General features: G+C 45.1%; 1 protein-coding gene and 1 pseudogene across 2 annotated transcripts; one reads left to right on the top strand and one right to left on the bottom strand.

The window, feature by feature from the left end:
- Window positions 1-3,897: 3,897 nt before the first annotated feature.
- KRT24 (keratin 24) lies at window positions 3,898-8,584 on the bottom strand (the record flags this gene model as incomplete). Its single annotated transcript, XM_080923701.1, has 8 exons — window positions 3,898-4,001; window positions 4,660-4,742; window positions 4,941-5,158; window positions 5,696-5,821; window positions 5,912-6,073; window positions 6,243-6,399; window positions 7,094-7,176; window positions 8,024-8,584. The coding sequence occupies 8 exons, from the start codon at window positions 8,582-8,584 to the stop codon at window positions 3,898-3,900; spliced, it is 1,494 nt and encodes a 497-aa protein (XP_080779827.1).
- A 1,283-nt stretch (window positions 8,585-9,867) lies between these two features.
- Window positions 9,868-10,052, top strand: LOC308426646 (metallothionein-1-like; annotated as a pseudogene). The gene has a single exon. The product of its transcript is annotated as a metallothionein-1-like (transcript).
- Window positions 10,053-20,064: the final 10,012 nt, after the last annotated feature.

The following is a 20,064-nucleotide window of genomic DNA, read 5'->3' on the forward strand; positions in this document are numbered from 1 at the left end:
AACACTAGAGTACACCCTCAGTCTCCCTGCCCCAGCCTGGAACATGTAATAGTTCTAAGATGCCCTGTCCTATACCATCCAAGTGTGTATATGTATGTTTATGTGTATGTGTATGTGTACACACTTAAAAAAAAATAAAATGATTGGGCCTGGAGATTGCTTAGCAGCTGGGAATGCCTCCTGCTCTAGTGGAGGACACAGTTTGAAGCCACCTGATGGCTCTAGTTCCAGGGGATTGAGCCTCTCTGACCTCTGAGCACCTTCACTCAATTGTACATATCTGCACATGGACACACACACACACACACACACATCATTAAATTTTTTTTTTAATGATTTAAAAGGGTGGTTGACATATGATGTGCTGTTTCAGCATTTTATTTCTTCCCCACTGTGATTCCAGGTATGGGGTGATGCGTAAGTTCTTTTTAAAAAGTTTTGACCTTTTCCCCTGCTGTGATCCAAATGCTATGTTTGACTTGGAGATAATAATCTAAAGAGATTTCTTGGGGGCTAGAAAGGCAGCTCAGTGGTTAAGAGCACTCACTACTCTTCCAAAGGTCCCAGCACTCATATGGCAGCTCACAGCCATGTACACACACACACACACACACACACACACACACACACACACACACATCCTTAAAAAAGATTGTGGCACTTTGTTACTTCAATATGTGGCACGGGCAACATTGCTTGAACCACATTTCAGATGACTGTGCCCTTCCCTTTGTCTCCTGTTGTTTGAACTCTCTTCTAACTCCATGACGTCACCAGGCAAGTTCGGCCTTGTCCCTTAGAGCCTGGAGTCCTTTAGCACGCTTGGCTGCCGGCTGCAGTGCACCTGGCCTGTAATCCCTGTGAAGACAGACAACACTGCAAGCATTCCTCATCTCATCTGGACGTCGCCCCTGACGTTCACAACGATGAGAACAGCTCCGTGAATCTCTGGATCACAAGTTGGCCTTGGCTGAAAGCCCATGTGCCACTCTTCCTCCTGGGCAAGTCCACCCAGAGAAAGCTCGGCTCCCTTAAAAGCTGCTGGAGAGCTGAGCCTCAGAGTTTTCACGCAAACACCTTCTGTTGCGAAGCACAAATGCAATTTGTGGATAGGGAAGAATGTGTAAATATTCCGTCCTTAACATCGAATTCAGGCCCATAAAGAAATTTCACGATCCATGGAATCAGTAGTTCAGTATTAGGTATGGGGTATATTCCTAGCATGGGGTTCTACTGCAATGCTGCAACTTGGTGCACACAAGCTGGACTTTTCCTTGTGTAAACAACCCTTTCATACGAACCCATTGTGTTAATGCCAGCTAAGGGAACAGGGCTGTCAGCTCCAAGGAATTTGCTGCGTAGATTTCTAGTTTGCTTTGATATAGGAGTCAAAGGATGCTGGAAACCCCACAAGGGATAGATACATCAGCCTTAACCAGAGGTCCAGGTTGTTGGGACCCACAGGTAGAAAATCAGCTCTGAGAAGACTCCTGGCCAACGGCTGTCTCTGGGTGGCTGGATGATGGCTTCATAAGACAGGTTTTCACTTCAGGTAGAACTCTTCTGAGTTTCATTTACTGTATCGCACGATGAGAAATGGGTTAGCCTCTCCCAGCTCTGCACTGTCCTCCGGGCTCTGTCCTCTTCCCCTTCAGGCTTTTCTCTGTGTTCTGAGCTAGTGACAGACCAAGTTACAGATTACCCAGGACCTTTGGGTCCTGAACAGAGAACAGATTTGCTTAAGAAAAGTGAAGCGCTCCCAAGAGTAGAAGGGCTCCCAAGGAGGAATGCATTGATGTTCATTTTCAAACATTTGTTTTGTTATATTGTCATTGTGCACATATGTGTGTGTGGCCGTGTACATATACGTGTTAGGTGCCTTTCAGAGAGAAAACATCAGAGCCCCTGGCATTGGAGCAACAGGTGGCTGAAAGCCACCCAATGTGGGTGCTGGAAAATGGACCCAGGTTCTCTATAAGAGTAGTACATGTTCTTAGACTCTGAGCCATCTCTCCAGTCATGACACTCATTTTTAATGTTTCCTTCAATATGCTTAGATGATGAAATTCTACATTTTTTGGTGGTTTTGATGATTAAAGTTTGATGGCATATATTTTTATTAGTTTTATAGTTGAGTGTATAGGCTTTATGAATTATGCTCAGGTGTGTGTTTCTCCATCGGCCTGTAGGTTGTTGATTAGTCTAGACTGGCTGTCCAGGGAACACTAAGGATCCATCTGCCTATCTCTGCCTCCCAAGTACTAGAATTAGAGGTGTGCACACCACACCAGGCTTTTAAAAATGTGAGTTCTAGTGACTGTACTCAGTTTTCTCTACCAACTAAGTCATGGCTCCATCCTAGCCTCACTGCTTTACGGTTTTAAGTTTGGTTCTCTATATCACGTTTTGTGAGAAATGGGGCTGTGACCACCCAAGGGGTGTAGGGTAAAGAAACCCCAGATCTGCCAACTGACATTTTTTTGGTTGGAGATGTCGCTGTAACTGGGAAAAGAACAAGGTCCAAAAAACATTTCTTCTCTTTGGGGATTTTAATGTGTTGAGAAATCAGATCCCACACATCCCAGATAGAGAACATTTTTTTTCTCTATGGTTTTTATTTGGTCATTTTTTAAAAAAAGTTGAGTATTTTTTAAATATTATTTTTTATTTATATGAGTATACTGTAGTGTACTTCAGACACACCAGATCCTATTACAGATGGTTGTGAGCCACCATGTGGTTGCTGGGAATTGAACTCAGGACCTCTGGGAGAGCAGTCAGTGCTCTTAACCACTGAGCCATCTCTCCAGCCTCTCGGTCAACTTTTAATATCCTCATTTTTGTAGTGTGGTTGCCAAATCTGTGTAATCAAGTCTTTGTCAATTCTTTCTCTTTCTTCTTTCTTTTCCTTTTCTTTTTTTTCTTTTTCTTTTCTTTTTTTGTGATAGGCTCCTAAGTAGCTCAGGCTAGCCTCAAACTTGCTGTTGACACTGAGTTCCTGGTCCTCCTGCCTCCGCTTCCCAAGCACTGGGATTATTGGCATGTGCCACCCCGTGCAGCTAAAGCCCTTGACCATAAGCAGCACCCTGTAGCCTCTGTTTTCTTCATTCTTAGTTTTCTTCTCACTGACAAAGTAAACTGCATTGTCATCGTCAGGACACTGTAGCCTTGGAGTTTACCACAGCGCCCAGGTTCTCCTGGGACTCCTGGCAATTCCCCAAGTGCTGAGATTACAGGCTATAGCCATCTGTAACTTGCTGAAGTATGAGGGCACAGCTTGTGTTTCTCCGGCCAAGGTTATGAAGCACCTGCTCAGTGACTGACATAAAGAAATAGGTATTGACGAATTATAAGTTAATCACTCAATAATTTTACCCTTGTCTGAGGAGCCAGGCTGTTGGTGACAGTGTGAGGGACACTGAGGTCTGCCTTAAGCTATGATGTCATTCTCTTGTGTACTGATGAAACCCATGTGCAAAATGGCTGGAATCTTCACTTCATAAAGAAGTCATCACACTAGATAAAGAATTAAGGTGAGTGACACAATAATGAGCTGTCACTCAGGACTCCAGCCCAGTGTAGTAAAATATTAAATTTCTTAGGAAAGAAACAGCCATGCAAATAACTTTGCTCTCTTGCAAAGGTGCATTTATTCAAGTATAGAAGCAGTCAAAGCCAATTCTTCCTTTCTGCTTTAAAGAGGACATTCTAATCAGAAAATAGGAGAATTTAGAGAATGGGCTAGTAGCAGGCTTTCCCGGAGTGAGCCGGCACAATGGTCAGACTGGTGGCATTTCACTGGCTTCCCCTTCTTCTTCTTCTTCTTCTTCTTCTTCTTCTTCTTCTTCTTCTTCTTCTTCTTCTTTTTGACAGATGTCCTGCTGATCTGGAAGGTGCTTATTTTATTTTCACTTCAGAAATGTTGCTGACTTGAGATGAGACAACTTTACCATCTACCACCTCTTCTATGATGGTCTTTGTTACCCTTGTCTTGCTGGGATCTGAAAATCATGAGATCACAAGGTCAGTCTGAAAATGGTCACTGAAACCCAGAACAGGAGAAAGTTGATGCTTGGCTGCCTGTACCCTCTCTGGTTCAGATTGTATCGCTGAATATTTTTAATGTGTGTGTGTGTGTGTGTGTGTGTACATATGTAGGTGGGTACATATGCATGCATGTGTGTGGATACATGTGTAGGTGGATACATGCATGTGGAAGTCAGGGGACAACCTCAGCTCTGGTTCTCCAGACAACATCTACATCTACCTCTTTTTTTTTTTTTTTTTTTTTTCTTTTTCTTCTTTTGATTCAAGGTCTCGCTCTAGTCTGGAACTTGCCAAATGGGCCAGTCAGAAAGTTCCAGCTATCTACCTGCCTTGGTCTCCACCAGCCTTGGAATTACAAGTAATTACGGACTTGTAATTCCGTGCTATCACACCTGGCTGCTTGTTTGCTTGTTTTGTTTTGCCCATGGTTTCTAGGAACTGAACTCTGGTCTTTATGCTTGCAAGGGAAACACTTCTGCCTGGACCATCTCTCAGGCCCAACAGTTAACATATACAATGAATACCCTTCATTGTAAATTACTCTTCAGTGACAATCCATTGAGAAGCACTTTTAGATGGTAACATTGTTGTCAGCATTCAGAACAGGCCTACCTTTTCCTTGGCCAGAACAGTTTCCGGAGTTTGAGTCACTCAATACCAAATGCCTGGATACTAAATCTCTATAGTCACATCCTCTGTGGGTAAGAAAAAAGAACGTTTTCCTTTGCAGTTGCCAAGGTGAGAGAAGTCCAGGGATGCCCCAGGGTACAGGTTCATGTGTCTTCTGGTTGGGCTGGGTCTGTTATCTTATTACTTTCCGGGTACAGGTCTGATCCACCCCCCCACTTTGCTTACATAAGCCCACCTGGAGCACCTCCGTGGCTTTTGCTCACCCCCCATCTCCGTTGAGCAGGCGACGGTAGGTCTCAATCTCCTGCTCCAGGCGGGTCTTGATGTTCAGCAGGCATTCGTACTCTGCGCTCTGGCATTGTGTCTCGCCCCGAATCTGGCTGAGCTGCTCCTCCAGGCTGCTGATCTGCATCTGGATTCCAGACAGCTGAGCCACATAGCCAGCTTCTGTGTCAGCCAGGGTCCTTTCCAGAGAGCATTTCTGTGACAGAGAGAAAATGAAAATTCAGGGTGAAGATAAATCAGAGTATGAATTGGAAGCCCCTCCCATGTTGTATGAGACGGTGTATGCTTTCCACCTACAATGGACATAATCTATATTGTCTTGCTTTTGCTTAATTTTCACTGGCATGACTCAAATTAAATCTTTGAGTGGGGGAGGGGCATGTGCACCTGTTGATGTGGAGGCCAGAAGTTGATGTTTAAGACTGGATCTCTCACTGAAACTAGAGCTCACCAATTTGCCTAGATTACTCATGGCTCTATCATGTTCCCATGCACCCCCTTCCCCAAGCTGTCCCGGAGGTGTTGGGGATCTGAGCTCTGGTCGTCATGCCTGCAGAGCAAGTAATACTGTCCCCATGGAGCCATCTCCCAGGCCCAGAGAGCAGAACAGTTTTTCTCTTTCTTTGCCTTTATGTGCTTAAGTGAGCATCTTGGCAACGAAGGACAACTCGTTTGCTGAACTCTGCTGGAGATTTAAAACAAAGTAACAAACGACCGTCTGGTCGGTACGCACCAGTGCCAGCTGAGACTGAAGCTCGATTTCCAGGGTCTGCACTGTGCGCTTCAGTTCCATTACCTCGCTCTTGGCGCAATCGGCTGCCCCTGCATCTGTAGAGATCTGGGCTTGCAGGGATGCGCTCTAAACGGAAGTAAAGCACACTTGTCATAGGCTGCAGGAGCAGAGGTAGTGGCTTATGCTTGACTGAAGGCGCTTGGTGTAGCACCCTACCCGCTCGTTGAACTGTTTTTCAGCTTCCTGGCGGTTCTGCTCGGCCATCGCCTCATACTGAGCCCTCATATCATTCAGTAGCTTCGTCAGGTCGGTTCCTGGGGCAGCATTCATTTCTACTGTCACGTCCCCTCCAGAGCCTCCTCGCAAGCACTTCATTTCCTAGCGTAAAGGGACAAAAAAGGCACCGTAGTGATGGGAACAGAAAAGGTACAATCTTCTAATGCACGTGTCGCTGACACCCGGAGGAGCTTCCAGGCGCGACCAGCTCATTGCCCCGCGTTTCTCACCATTGAATGTGACTGTCCTCGTAGGCAGAGCCGGTTCCTACCTCCTCATGGTTCTTCCTCAGGAAGACCAGTTCTTCAGTCAGACCCTCGATCTGCATCTCCAGGTCACAGCGAGTCATGGTCATTTCGTCCAGCACTTTCCGCAGGCCGTTGATGTCGGCCTCCAAGCACTCTCGGAGGCAGAGTTCATGCTCGTACCTGGAGCGGGTTGCGGGAAGGTAGGCGAGGGGACCGGTCACAGACCTCATCTCTTTCACAATCCCGAGAAAAGTTTTCACCTTGGAACACTGTTCCTCATTTTCCCTTCCTGGTTGGAACCCAGAGCTCTTGGCCTTTGCTCTTACTGTCAGGTTGAATCCCCAGCCCACCCCTGACTATTTTGATAAATGAAAATGGCTGAAGTTTCTCTGAAGGTAATTCTTAAGTCTCATGAAGAAAAATAATTTCTAATATTAGCTCTAGCCATGTATGATATTTTTATAATAGTTAACAACCTTAACCCCCCCATCCTGTCCTTCCTCCCTCCCACCCTTTCTTGCTTTCTTTTTTCCTTCCCTTTGCTTTTAACAATAGTCTTTAAGGTTTACTCCTGGGGCCAGACAAGGGAGTGCACTCTTGCTAGAGGCAAAAAGATGAAGAGTTCAAAGCCAGCCTCAGTTACATAGTGAGTTTGTCTCCTGTTTGGGCTACACAAGAAACAAAACAAAACAAAACACCCCAAACCAAACAAACAGTAAAATAGAAGAAAACCAACCAAGCACACTCCTGCTTTATTTAGGTCACGATCTCACCAAAGGTTTTTTTTTTTTTTTTTGTCCCCCCCACCCCTCCCAGCAACTGGACTGCGTTGTATTCCCTACTTGCTTTCAAGTATTTCCTGGGCCTTACTCACTTCATTCGAAAGTCATCGGCTGCCAGCCTGGCGTTGTCAATCTGCAGAGTTGTCCTGGCGTTTTCACAGGTGGCAGAAATGATCTAGGAAAGAAGGAAGGTTGAATCCTAAGGGGCTTTCTCTTTTGCTTTTGGCGCCGACCTGCTGAGGGTACACATCTTCCTATGTCGTGTTAAACTCTTAAAGGTGGGTTGATCCCTGTTTTATACAGTGCTGTCCTCTGACTGGGTCTGCTGATCAGAAGATGGGCCACTTCCTCACCTAGTCAAGGCATCAATGTGAACACAGTATTTCACTTAAAAATCTGTGTCTCATACACCTGTGGCTGAAATTCTTTTCAGTTTCATGACATTATGCAACATTGTTGCCAGATTCTCTGGGAAGAAAAAAAAAATCATCCTAATGAATCCAGAAAGATACAAAAAAAAAAAAAATGTTCTAACCTGTCAGAATGAGTCATGAATAATTAGGACACCCTAATTATCCCCTTAGTGCCTTTGCTCTTATGTATACCTGTTAGTTGGCCATCTGGCATTGTACAAATGCTATACTCAAATCTGAGATTCAGACAGAGCACTATTATTGTATGTCCTATGAGGAATTGTCATAACTCAGGTACAGCAGCACCCATTTTGCACACATGAACAATTCATTGACTTCAAATTTCATCACAGGGCCCTGGGGATGCCGTGGCGCGTACAGACACTTACTGTGTCTACTACCTTAAGTTTGATCCCAGGGACTCACATGGTAGGATGGCACCAGCTCCCACAAGATGTCCCCCTGACTTTCACTCTTGAGCCGTGGCACGCAAGTCCCTTCTCCATACACACGTGCAGACACACTCACACACGTAAACACAATCTCATCAGAGTGTTTGACCTGAATAAAAGTCATATAGGTCATTGGAGCACAGCTCTGGGGTCCCACCTGGTTCTTCAGATCTTCGATGACTGAGAAGTACTGGCTGTAGTCTCTTGCAGACCCACCTTTTCCAGACCCATGCTTGCCATACCAGTCCTTGATTTTAGTCTCCAGATCAGTGTTGGCTTCCTCGAGGGCTCGGACCTTGTCTAGGTAGTTGGCCAGACGGTCATTGAGGTCCTGCATGGTTTGTTTTTCACTTCCAGAGAGAAGACCCCCATCATAGCCACTGACACCACCAAGACCACCCCCCATACTACCTCCATAGCCAGAGAAGCCTCCACTAGAACCCCCACCAAAGCCAGAACCCCCACCAAAGCTAGAGGCTGCTCCGAGCCCACCTGTTACTGAGCAGCTACGGTAGCCTCCTCCAATGCTCCCCACAGAACCCCCACTCAGACCCCAGCTGCTACTGCTACCCTGGAAGCCCCAGGCAGAGCCTCCCCCCAGCCCATAGCTGCTCCCACTTCCAAAGGAGCTTCCCCCTGTGCAGCCCCTGCCGCCCACAGCCCTGGAGGAGGAGACACGGGAGGAGCAGGACCCTCCTTTCTGAGCTGAGCAGAACATGACGCGCCCGAGAGTACTGAGCTGCTTTAGTGGCAGGAAAGGTGGAGGGAATGGCCTGTTCCAGTCTGCCTTTTTGGCCCTTATATACACACCAGTAGGGTGTTCCTTTTCTCTGGGCATTTCCTAATCCCAGTTACAGTTTTGTTAATCCCTAATTGGATAATTTATTTTCCACAAACCTACTCTACTGGCTCTTTTTATGAGGCTAGGCCAGACACAGAGAAAAAATAAGGTGGAGCCAATTTTTTTTTTTCCTTCAGAATTACTGTTCTAATCTTTGAGAGGTTTTGATGACTAGTAATTCCAAGTATTCAGAAAATATAATTCCATTCCATTTGGTCCATGGCTTCCTGATGACAGAGCGTATCCTCAGATTATCAAGTGTAATTAAAACCCTCAGTATGCTGAGAGGGAACACTTCCCACTGGGAAGTCTGTATTATTATCAACAGCAAAATTAGGGTTAGCGTCAGCCCAGACTTCGCATGTCATGAAGCTCTCTCCTCTTTGATTTGGTTATTGCTTTCTTTGTAATTTAGGATAAATTGAGGCATTTTCACAGCTGATAAGAAAAGTGAATCTCAGGCTGGAGAGATGGCTCAGTGGTTAGGAGCACCGACTGCTCTTCCAGAGGTCCTGAGTTCAATTCCCAGCAGCCACATGGTGGCTCCCAACCATCTGTAATAGGATCTGATGGCCTCTTCTGGTGTGTCTGAAGACAGCTACAGTGGACTCACATACATTAAATAAATAAATAAATAATAATAATAATAATAAAGAAAAGTGAATCTCATACTCCCACTGAGGACTGTTGGATCTCAGAGACATGCTTGTTCCGGCAGATATTGACTGAGAACAATCGGACAAGGTTTCAGATTGTTCCAGTTTGGGACCAGGGAGAGGCTTCTAAGGCTTTTCCTTCTGATTGAACGCTGTACCTCTTTGTTCTGCTTCCCATCTCGAGATAAGGTCTTGGATAGTCTAGGCTGGAAAGGAAGCCCTTGCATTTCTGATCCTCCTGACTCTAATTCCAGAGGGCTGTAATTACAGGCATGTAGCACCACAGTCAGTATTGTACTGGCCCTGGGGACTGAATCCAGGGCTTTGTGCTTGCTAGGTAAGCACACTACCGACTGAGCTACACTTCCAGGCCTCTGCTCTTGTCTTACATTCTTCATTCTTCAGAATCAAGTCTTAAGAAATGGAGAGGAGACCATGACTTCTGCAGCCTGACTGCCTTCTCGTCACTTATACCATAGTGTAAGTGCTTCACCAGATCTGGGAATGAACCCCAACTGCCCCTCCTCCACTGGCGGCTCCTGCATGTGCTCCAGTACTGTGGCTGCAAGAACTGCAAGTGCACCTCCAGCAAGAAGAGCTGCTGCTCCTGCTGCCCCGTAGGATGCTCCAAGTGTGTCCAGGGCAGTGTCTGCTAAGGCGGCTCGGACAAGTGCATGTGCTGTGCCTGATGTGAGGACCACTGCCACCCCCACTTGCAAATAGTAGTAGCCAACCAACCCAGAGTCTTCCCATACAGTCCACCCTGTTTACTAAACCCTTTTTGATTCTAAAGAAGGAGGAGGAGGAGGAGAAAGAAATGAAGAGGAACTGATGTTTACTGCTCTGGTCTCTGTTTTGGAGGCAACTGGAAAAGAGAAATTAGAAACCACTGTTAATATACAATGGAGCCATTTTACAAGAGTTTGCTCATTTTACACATGGGGAAACAGAGTTTGTTCGAGTCCATCCCGTCTCTTTGTTTAGGGTTTTTTGTTTTTGTCTAAAGGATATTTAGAAGCAAGGACCTTTAATTCGGGTAACTCATGCTATGATTAGGATCATCCTATCTTAGGCTCTTCAGTTCCGGAACTTTCCCGTTTGTTTTCTTGTTTGTGGTAGGGACAGTTCCTTTGGTGCTGGCTACTGGTTCCTCTGGTTTAAAAAGACTAGGAGTGGGGCTGCCGAGATGGCTGAGTAGGTGTGGATGCTTGCTCTCAAGTTTGAACACCCTAATTTGATACTTGGACCCAAGAGGAAGAGAGGATTGATTTCTGCAAGCTGTCACCTGACCTTCACATTTTGCCACAGCAGGTGCACAATCGAATACACAGATACACAGACACACCGACACCACCCCCCAGACATACACACACACACACACACAAACACAAAATAAACAAATGGTTTTATTTTTAAACTAAAAAAATGTGAAATATCATTAGTGTTTGAGTCCACTTGTACTAAGCACCTAGAGAAGTCAGATTCATAGTGGCACACAGTAGGACGGTTGTTCCAGGGGTTAGGCAGGCTTGGGGGGGGGGCAGCTGCTGTTGAATTACTAGAGACTGAGCCTCACATCGAGGCAAGGAAGGCTTCAGTAGATCAGTTGCTCAGACAATGTGAGTGTGCTCCACCCGGATGAACGGTATACATAAGTGATTACGATGTAAGCTCCATGGGTATACTTTATCACAATTCCAAAAAGGTATTGTTTTCCACAGGTATACTTAGCTTTATACTCAAGTAACTGAGTTTTCATGTTTGAAACTTTCTTCCTTGACTTGCTGGGTTTTTTTTTTTTTTTAAATCATTCATGCACTTTAATTTCTATTCAACCTTATTCCTTAAACTGATTTTATTGTGTGTTTATTATTAAGTAGGTGATAATTTCCTTTATTATTATTGTGTGTGTGTGTGTGTGTGTGTGTGTGTGTGTTTGGCTAGACCCTCTGGCCAGCAAGCCTCAGGGATCTCTCTCTACCTCTACGTTCCATGCTCAGCTTTGAGCATGGGTTCAGGGGATCAGTACAGGGGCTGGCAGGTTTTTCTCCCCCTGTAGACTAGAAATCTTTCCACTTGGATAAATTGGGCTGAGGGGGTTTTAAAAGGGAATGAAGGGGAAATGAAAGGAAGCAGATGGAATTTAGGAGGTGAAACACCTCCCCCCCCGGGGGGGGGGGCAGAGAACTTCCAGTGACAGGCAGGAAGGACAGCATTCCAAGGACTGATTTTCACTGTTTGTGGTTTTTTTTTTCTGTAGCTGTGAGGGTTGTGATCCCTTCAGTTATTTGTTTCTTGGGATATCAGAACAATTGGGTATTAACTAAGGAAGTACAGGATAGTGGAAGTATTCTTTTTTTTTTACTTAGTGTTAGTTTTCTTTATGTTTGATAATGCTAATTTCCCTCCTTATCAGTCTTTCTCTGTCCCTCCCTCCTTCCCACCCTCCCTCCTTTTCTCCCTTTCTTCCTTCTTTTCTTCCTTCCTTCTTTGCTTTCTTTATTTCCAATTCTTGAATTCTAACACACGCACCTAAGGGCTTACACATGCTGGGCAGTTTCTGCCTCTGATCAACCTTTCTAAATTTTTCTTATTTATCCATTAAATTGATTTTAAAAATTAAGGTTGTGTGTGTGTGTGTGTGTGTGTGTGTGTGTGTGTGTGTGTGTGTAGAAGTGTGTCGAGGTCACAAAGTCTTTGTCTTTCATTTAGTACATTATTATTATTGTTATTGTTATTGTTATTATTATTATTATTATTATTAAGATAGAGTCTTTCACTGAACCCGGAGCTTGCCATTTCAGCTATACTGGCTGCCTGTGAGCCCCCAGATCCATTCTCTCTGTCCCACAGCACTGGTGTTACAGTGTGAACAGGTATGCCTGGCTCTTATGTGGGTTTGGGGGATCTGAACTCAGCTCCTCATGTTTGTGTAGCGAGCTCTTTATCCATGGAGCCATAGCTCTAATCTCTCAGATTAAGCTCTCAGGAGATATTTTTCTGGGCCTTTTCAGAATGGACCAAAGGGACAGGCATTTAACGACTAAAACAGCCATGCCTACCTCCCCTGCTTCGGGTAATGAGTCATTATAGAAATGAATGTGCAGACAGTCTGCAGAACTTCCTTCTCTTCCTTAGTCTCCCTTAAAGCATCTTCACACTCTCTGGTCTATCTGTTTTGTTTCTCTTCTAACAAAGGCATCTGTGAAGGAGGCTAATCTGGATGCTGTGATCTGCACACTGTCTGGCGTGTTTATTGGATTACATGAAAGACTTTCCATCACATATTTAAATACAATTCTGTCCTGGACTGAGATACCGGGATTTGTTAGTAAACCTTACTCCCCGGTGTTTCCAGACGCCCTCACATGTGACCCCCACTGTCTTTGTCAATGATAACAAGTTAGTTCTTGGCATTTTCTTCACTGTAAGTGGAAGCTTCAAGAACACAGCGAGTTTTCAATGGACTAGAACATCCGGATGTGACATTCTGGGGGTCTGGCAGCTAGCCAGGGGTTGCCTAGTAACCATAGTTGAATGTTATTTTGACCAGTAAAGAAATCTATAAATGACAATCCTTGTGCATATGATCGTTTTGCTGAGAGACTTGCAAATCGTAGCCACCGTTTGTTGTTATTGTTGCCAAAGAGAGGCTGGGTGCTTTTATTTAATTTGATTTGATTCTTAAAATTTCAGCTGAATGTGTCTCATGCCTTAAGATCACAAGAACCTCTCTCTTTCGGAGGAAGGGTCTTACCTTGTAGCCTGGAGTTTTGTAGAACTCACTATGTAGACCAGGCTACCCCAGGACTTGCATGTAGCTAGCTCACTGACTCCCTGTGACTGAGATTACAGGTGTGCACCACCGTGCCCGCTCAGTTCTGTGTACATTTTTTATTCCTTTCATTCTCTTTTTCCTCCCAACCATATTTGGTCAACGACCCTCCTCGAAGCTCGTGAATTCCTCTACTTAATCATTTCTGCAGTCAGTGCTGGATATTGGCTTTTCTAAAATTCATTTTGCCTAGTGCTTTGCTTACTTCCCCGTTTTTTTTCTGTTTGATTTTTAAAAAAAAATAATCTACTGTCAATTGTCTCATTATAGCTCTTTATTGTTCGTTTCAGTTATTGTTTTTCTGATGTGGGCTGAGCTCCCTGATTTCCAACACTTTGCCAGTTGACCTTGTCTCATTAGGTCTCTGGCTCCTCCTTTTGTCTCTTTGGTGAAGCCTGTTTCCTGGATTCTTCTGCATCCTGGTGGCCATGAGGTGACTCTGCATTTGAAGATGTATTTATTGGAGTCTATGCAGCCTTGGTTTACCTCAGAAAAATCCTTTAAGCCAGCTGTTCTCAACCTGTGGGTTGTAACCTCGGTGGTTTAACGACCCTTTCGCAGTGGTCAAATATCAGACATGCAATTAATAACAGTAGCAAAATTACAGTTATGAAGTAACAACAAAAATCATTTTATGGTTGGGTCACCACAACATGAGGAACTGGATGAAAGGGTCACAGCATTAAGAAGGCTGAGAACCACTGGTTTAAACCAAGACAAACAAACTGTCTAGGGTTCTTGGGCAGGCCATTTGACAAGGTCCCCATGCCTGGAACCACTGTGGCTTTTGCAGTATTAGGGGTGTGTCCTGGACTCAGCACATTTGTTGTCCAGCTTGGTGATAGGCTGGGACCCCATGGATCTTAAGCCTGGAGCAATGCTAGGATATACTACAAACATTATGTGATATAGAGTCACAACTACCTGTAACTCCAGTTCCAGGGATCTGATACCCTCTCTGGCTTCCCTAGGCACCAGGCGGGCAAGTGGTACACAGACATCCAGGCAGAAAAAGCAGCCATCCTCCAAAGAAACTAAAATACAAAAAAAAAAAAAAAAAATGTTTTTGAGAATAATTTTGGGAGGGTCCCAGTCCAATCTCTGGGTCTACCGTTTCTTCCTCCTCTTCTTCTTTCTCCTGCTCTTCTTATTAATACTGTGCATGTGTGTGTATGAGTGTGTGTATACACATACATGTGGAGGTCAGACGACAGAAGTTGGCTCTCACCTTCCATCTTTACATGGGGCGCTACCTACTTTGTGTCAACTGGACACAAGATAAAGTCAACTAAGAGGAAAGAAACTCAATTGAGAAAAGCCTCTATAAGATCCGGCTGCAGGCAAGCCTGTAGGGCATTTTCTTAATTAGTGGTTGATAGGAGAGGGCCCAGACCATTGTGGGTGGTGCCATCCCTGGATTGGTGGGCCTGGGTTCTACAAGAAGGCAGGTTGAGCAAGCCCAGAAACAACATCCCCTCAGGGGCCTCTGATTAGCTCCTGCCTCCTCTTTCCCATTTGAGTCCCTGTCCTGACTTCCTTCAACCATAAACAGCGCTGAGGAAGCTAAGCTGAATAAACAGTTTCCTTCCCAAGTTGGTTTGGTCATGGTATCCTCACAGCAATAACTACCCCAAGTAAGACACGTGGTTTCTGGGAATTGAACTCAGATGAAGTCTTCAGGCCTGGGTGACACCAAACCTGCTGAGTCATCTTCTGGTTCGGTTGTTTGATTTGGTAGTTCCAGTGACTCCCGTCTGTTTGCATCCTTTCTTTCTCCACTGCAAGCGTCAATCTGACCACGCCATTTTGACAACTTTCATCCTTTTGAACTCTATTAGCTGAGCAGACCGCTAGCTTCTATCAAACCCAAAGCTAAGGATATCACCAGTCAGCATCTGAGGCCTATAGGAGAGATTCCCCCCATATTGCTGTGGCAGCTTCTCCGTACACCCACCAATGTGATTTTAAATCGCCTTGATTTATAACCTTTGCACTGCTACTACAAACCTTCATGAAAATACTTCCTTGTGGGAACATGGAATCTGGGCGATTCAGATCTGTTTCCATGGCAACTCACCCAAATGAGACTGAGCAGCGAGGTCACAGATTCAGAGAAATCCTCAGCCAGGCTTGGGAGCTGGCTCTTGGGTTAGGATGCTGGACCCACCTCAATCGTCACCAGAATGTGAAGAAAACCAGTAAGAACACTGGCCAGGAGAGCAGAGTCCTCCAGGATGAGGGACAAGTCAGCTTTGGTATGGGGACAGAGGACCCATCTGTGTGCAGCACAGCTCCCAGCAAGCAATTGCTCTCTTCCTGTCCTTGTCCCGTGGAAGAAGCTGAGAAATCTTGACTGGAGGATGGCAGACAAAAACCTTGGGTCCTCCTGCAGCAGTGACCAGCTGCAGGTCAGAAGGTTAACACCCCTACAAAGCAGGCACAGATATCTCTTTGGATACCAGTGCATGGCAGTCCGTGCTAACTAGGGATCATTACAGGGTGTTTCTGTGAATGCTTGATGTGATGTTGCTGGGGCCAATGCCACACTCTCTCTTCCTTCCATGAGTTCAGACCTAGCTACCTCTCCAGGAATGACTCTTTTAGTACATCTTTCTTGTTCTCAACCCAACCTCGAATTCACCAATTTCTCCCCAGCCACATAATTTTCACCCTTCTTATTGTTCTTATATTTACTTTTCCACAACATAATATTTTTTATTAATTATTTGGGAATTTTGTACAGTGCTGGCTTTCTATACCTCCAAGGTCCACCTTCCATCCTTATGCCCCGCCTCTGAAAACAAAACAAAAGCCAAGCAAGCAAGCAAACAAACAAACAAACAACCCCCCCCCCCACCAATTTGTGCTGCCCATGTAGTCACTGGAGCATGATGAAACTCCAGTGGCCAACTCCTTTAGTACTGGACAGATCATTCCAAGCAAGCACAGATCTCAGGTGCCTCTGAAGGGGGGGGGGGGTTGAGGGGAAGAAATGAAGAAGAGAGGGCTATGGGTGGGGGTCCATCTCTTTTATCTGGGCCATGATGCAGGTAACAGATAATGCAGGTAACTAATGCAGGTGATGCAGGCAGCCCAGGTAATGCATGTGCATGGGATGTGCAACAGTTGCCGTGGCAACAGACAAACGAGGCTTGTTGTCGCCTAGGGATGGCAGCCATGTTGTCACATGTGTTGTAAAGCTTATTGGCAGGTGCCTTTACTTACTGAGCAATCTTGCCCCTTGTATTTTTACTACTTCAAAATATCCACCCTTAGGAAGATGTCAAACCGTGTTATTTTTGATGTTCATGGCAAGTATATAACATGCATGTAATTGTTTTCTTATAAAGCTGGGTCATACTGGATCTCGGCTGAATTTCTCAAAGAATGACTAATGTCTCTTCAGGTCAATAAATGAAACTGGACATTCTCAAGGGCTGTATTATGGTCCCTAATAGAGTCTGGCTGATGCTTTCTGTCTGGGCTTATTCACTCTGGTCAATGGGCTTACCGAGGCTCAGGTTCCACTATAATAAGCAGATGGGAAGAATAGGCAACTATTAATAATTGATATGTAAAGATAGATTCCTAGAATTAGGACTCATTGGCTTCAAGGAATTACTATCTGGTACCTGACAGTGTTTCCAGCTCACCCACCATCTGGCAAGTTATTCATACTTTCTTTCTTTGTATTTTTTATTGGATATTTTATTTATTTACATTTCAAATGTTATCCCCTTTCCTCCTCTCCCACTTTCCTCCCCCTCCCCCATACTTTCTTGATAAAACAAGTTTTTGCTGGTATTAAACAAATAGGGCTTGTTTGATACTGCAGATAGTGAAAGTTAGGCCTGGTTCTGCCTCCCAGCCCCAGGCTCCCAGAAATATGACTCAGACTCAAAAGATATTTATGAATACTGTGGTGATTTGAATACGCTTGGTCCAGGGAGTGGCACTTTTTGGAGATGTGGCTTTGTTGCAATAGGCGTGGCCTTGTTGGAGGAAGTGTGCCACTGTGGGTGTGGCCTTTAAGACCCTCATCATAGCTGTCCAGAAGTCAGTATTCTGCTAGCAGCCTTCAGATGAAGATGTAGAAGCTCCTCCTGCACCATGCCTGCCTGGATGCTGCCATGTTCCTGCCTTGATGATAACCTCTGAACTTGTAAGCCAGCCCCAATTAAATGTTTTTATATGAGTTGCCTTGGTCATGGTGTCTGTTCACAACAGTAAAACCCTAACTGTTGACATTCCTTCTAAGCTCTGCCCAACAGTTGCCTGGCTATTGTCTGGTAGGCCTGGTTTGATATAAAAGAGGCTGTTTGGCCCCTCCTTACTTTCTTACTCTCTCTGCCTTTTTCTGTCTTTGACCTCTTTCCCCCATGTATTCCTGGCTAGCCTCTTCCCCCTTCTCTGTTCCCCCTCTCTCTGTCTCTCCTTGACTCCCCTTCCCATGTGCCCAAATAAACACTATACTATACCATACCTGTTGTATGGCTGGTACCCTCAGGGGAAAGGGATGCCTCAGCATAGGCCCGCTGTGGTACCCCTTCCACACCTTACCATATCTGGTCCTATCAAACATATCCTGGTTTCTTTTTCTATAAAACACAACACTAAAACAAATACTTTGGCCATGTAGCTAGGCTCTTCTCTGACCACATATAACTTAAACTATCCCATTTATTTTAGCCTACATTTTGCCCTGTGGCTGGTAACCTGTGCTCAGGTGCCACGTGTCACATCTTCCCGGCCAATCTCCCACCTGGCTCCATCCCAGAATTTTTTTTTTCTCCTCCTGGATGTCCCACCTCTACTTCCTGTCTTAGCCATAGGCCGTAGCCCTTTTAATTGGCAGGTGATTGATTCATCCACACAATACACAAGATGTTCTCTCTACAGCAGATGGCATTTCTTACTTAAATTTGCCTTGCTTTGATAGGAACCATGCTGATCGTGAGGCAGGGTGCAATGCTGCCTGGCCATTCTCAGTCCATGAATTGGTCCTGTGCAGCATGGGTTCATCTCTTAGGGATGTGGTTATGGCTTCCTCATAGATCTGCTCCCAAGTCCACACACTGAGGAGTTCAGCATGTCCATTGACCATACAGGACAAGACTAATGAAAACCCTTCACATCTTAAGGCACTGTAGAAAATTTAGACCTACAGCAATAGTTTCTTGGCATTCAATTTGCACCAAGCCTTTGAGAGGATGGGCGAATGTAATTATACTTTTGAGGCAGCAGGTGGCATCAGGCTTCAGTAAGGCCATTTCTTTTGTTTTTAAATTAATGCCTATTAGACACTCAGCATAGTGGCTTTCCTGATGGCATTTCCATGTATACATATGGCAACTTACTTGCATTTAAATTTAAGCCCTCAGTTCCCAACATTTACTCTTTCTCCCTTTGATCTCCTGCTGGTTCTCTTCTACCTTCATGACTTTTTCTCTTTTTAATTTTTAAAAATTTATTTTATGTATACATGAGTACACTCTAGCTGTCTTCAGACACACCAGAAAAGGGCATCAGATACTTTTATGAACGGTTTGAGTTGCCATGTGGTTGCTGGGAATTGAAATCAGGACCTCTGGAAGAGTGGTCAGTATTCTTAACCACTGAACTATCTCTCCTACCTCCTGACCTTCATGTCTTAAAGACTTACTTCTGTGAGTGACTCTGTGTTTAACATGTGTGTGCATTGGCATATGTGAACTCTGATGCTCACAGTGTGTATGGAGATCAGAGCAACCTTGGGTGTTGCTCTTCACCTGCCATTTTGTTTACTCTCCTGGTTTTCTCTTTCCTACCATAGGCTGTAAAGACCCAAATTGAGCCTTATCTATTTGAGGCTCCCATGAGTGAGACCAGAGATCCCGGATCAATGCAAAAGCAAGAGGTTTATTCCTCAAGTGCACTGGGGTAGCCTATACCCAGAGGAGAGGTGGTGACCCAGAATGGCTGTTACAAGCAGTTTTATACTCTTTAGGGGGTACAGGTTACATCAGAAAGGTTATAATTTAAATTCATTGGCTAAGCATATTCGCCTTTGAATCTATTGGCTAGCAAGCATGTGACAGGCCAGGGGATCATAGGGTCAGGTGACTATCAATCAGCACATTCTGTGGTTTTTCAAGAATGTTCCTGCTTCTCCCAAGAATTGTAGGTGGAGAATGGAACTTGGCCTAGCCTTGACCTGAGACGGTGGGATTAAGTCTGGCGAAAGTCCCTAGGGTCCTTCAAGGCCAGCTGACCCATGACCTCCCATCTCCTCGAAGGAGTATCAAGACTGCCAACAAGTGCTTCCACCTCTAGCTTCGTGTGGGTTCTGAAGGTTTGAATTTACGTCTTCATGCTTGTGTGCACTTACATTGAGCCATCTCTTCAGCCCTGTCCTATGACTTTTTGATTCTACTCATGAGAGAAATCACTGGCTACTTGTCTTTACTGAGTGTAAGGAGCTGCGCTGTGCTGCGCTCCAAAGATGGCGCTGACCTCCGCCTTCTGCCTTCCCGATGGCGAGCACTCCCTGTGATAAACAACTCCTTATTTGGACGCACTTGCCTGGCTCCTTAACTTCCGCATGGTTACAACCTATCTGCATTGCCCATGTGGCAGCTTATGGTTTGCCAGTCTAGAGTATTTAGTCTGCTCCCTTCCCTCCCCCGGGAGCGGAGACAGAGGCAGAGTCAGAAGAAGCTTGTACAAGGTTCCTGAATAAACTGCTTGAAGAAGATCTTCCCCGGGTCGTGTCTTCCTTGCTGGTCGAGGTTGGGTGCGACAACTGAGTGTGGCTCACTTTGTATGGTGTGTTGATGTCTGGTTCCACCATTTTCCTGCAATAACTTGATAACAGTCTTTATGGCCAA

The sequence above is a fragment of the Micromys minutus genome, assembly GCF_963924665.1.
Source record: "Micromys minutus genome assembly, chromosome: 10".
Lineage (NCBI taxonomy): Eukaryota > Metazoa > Chordata > Mammalia > Rodentia > Muridae > Micromys > Micromys minutus.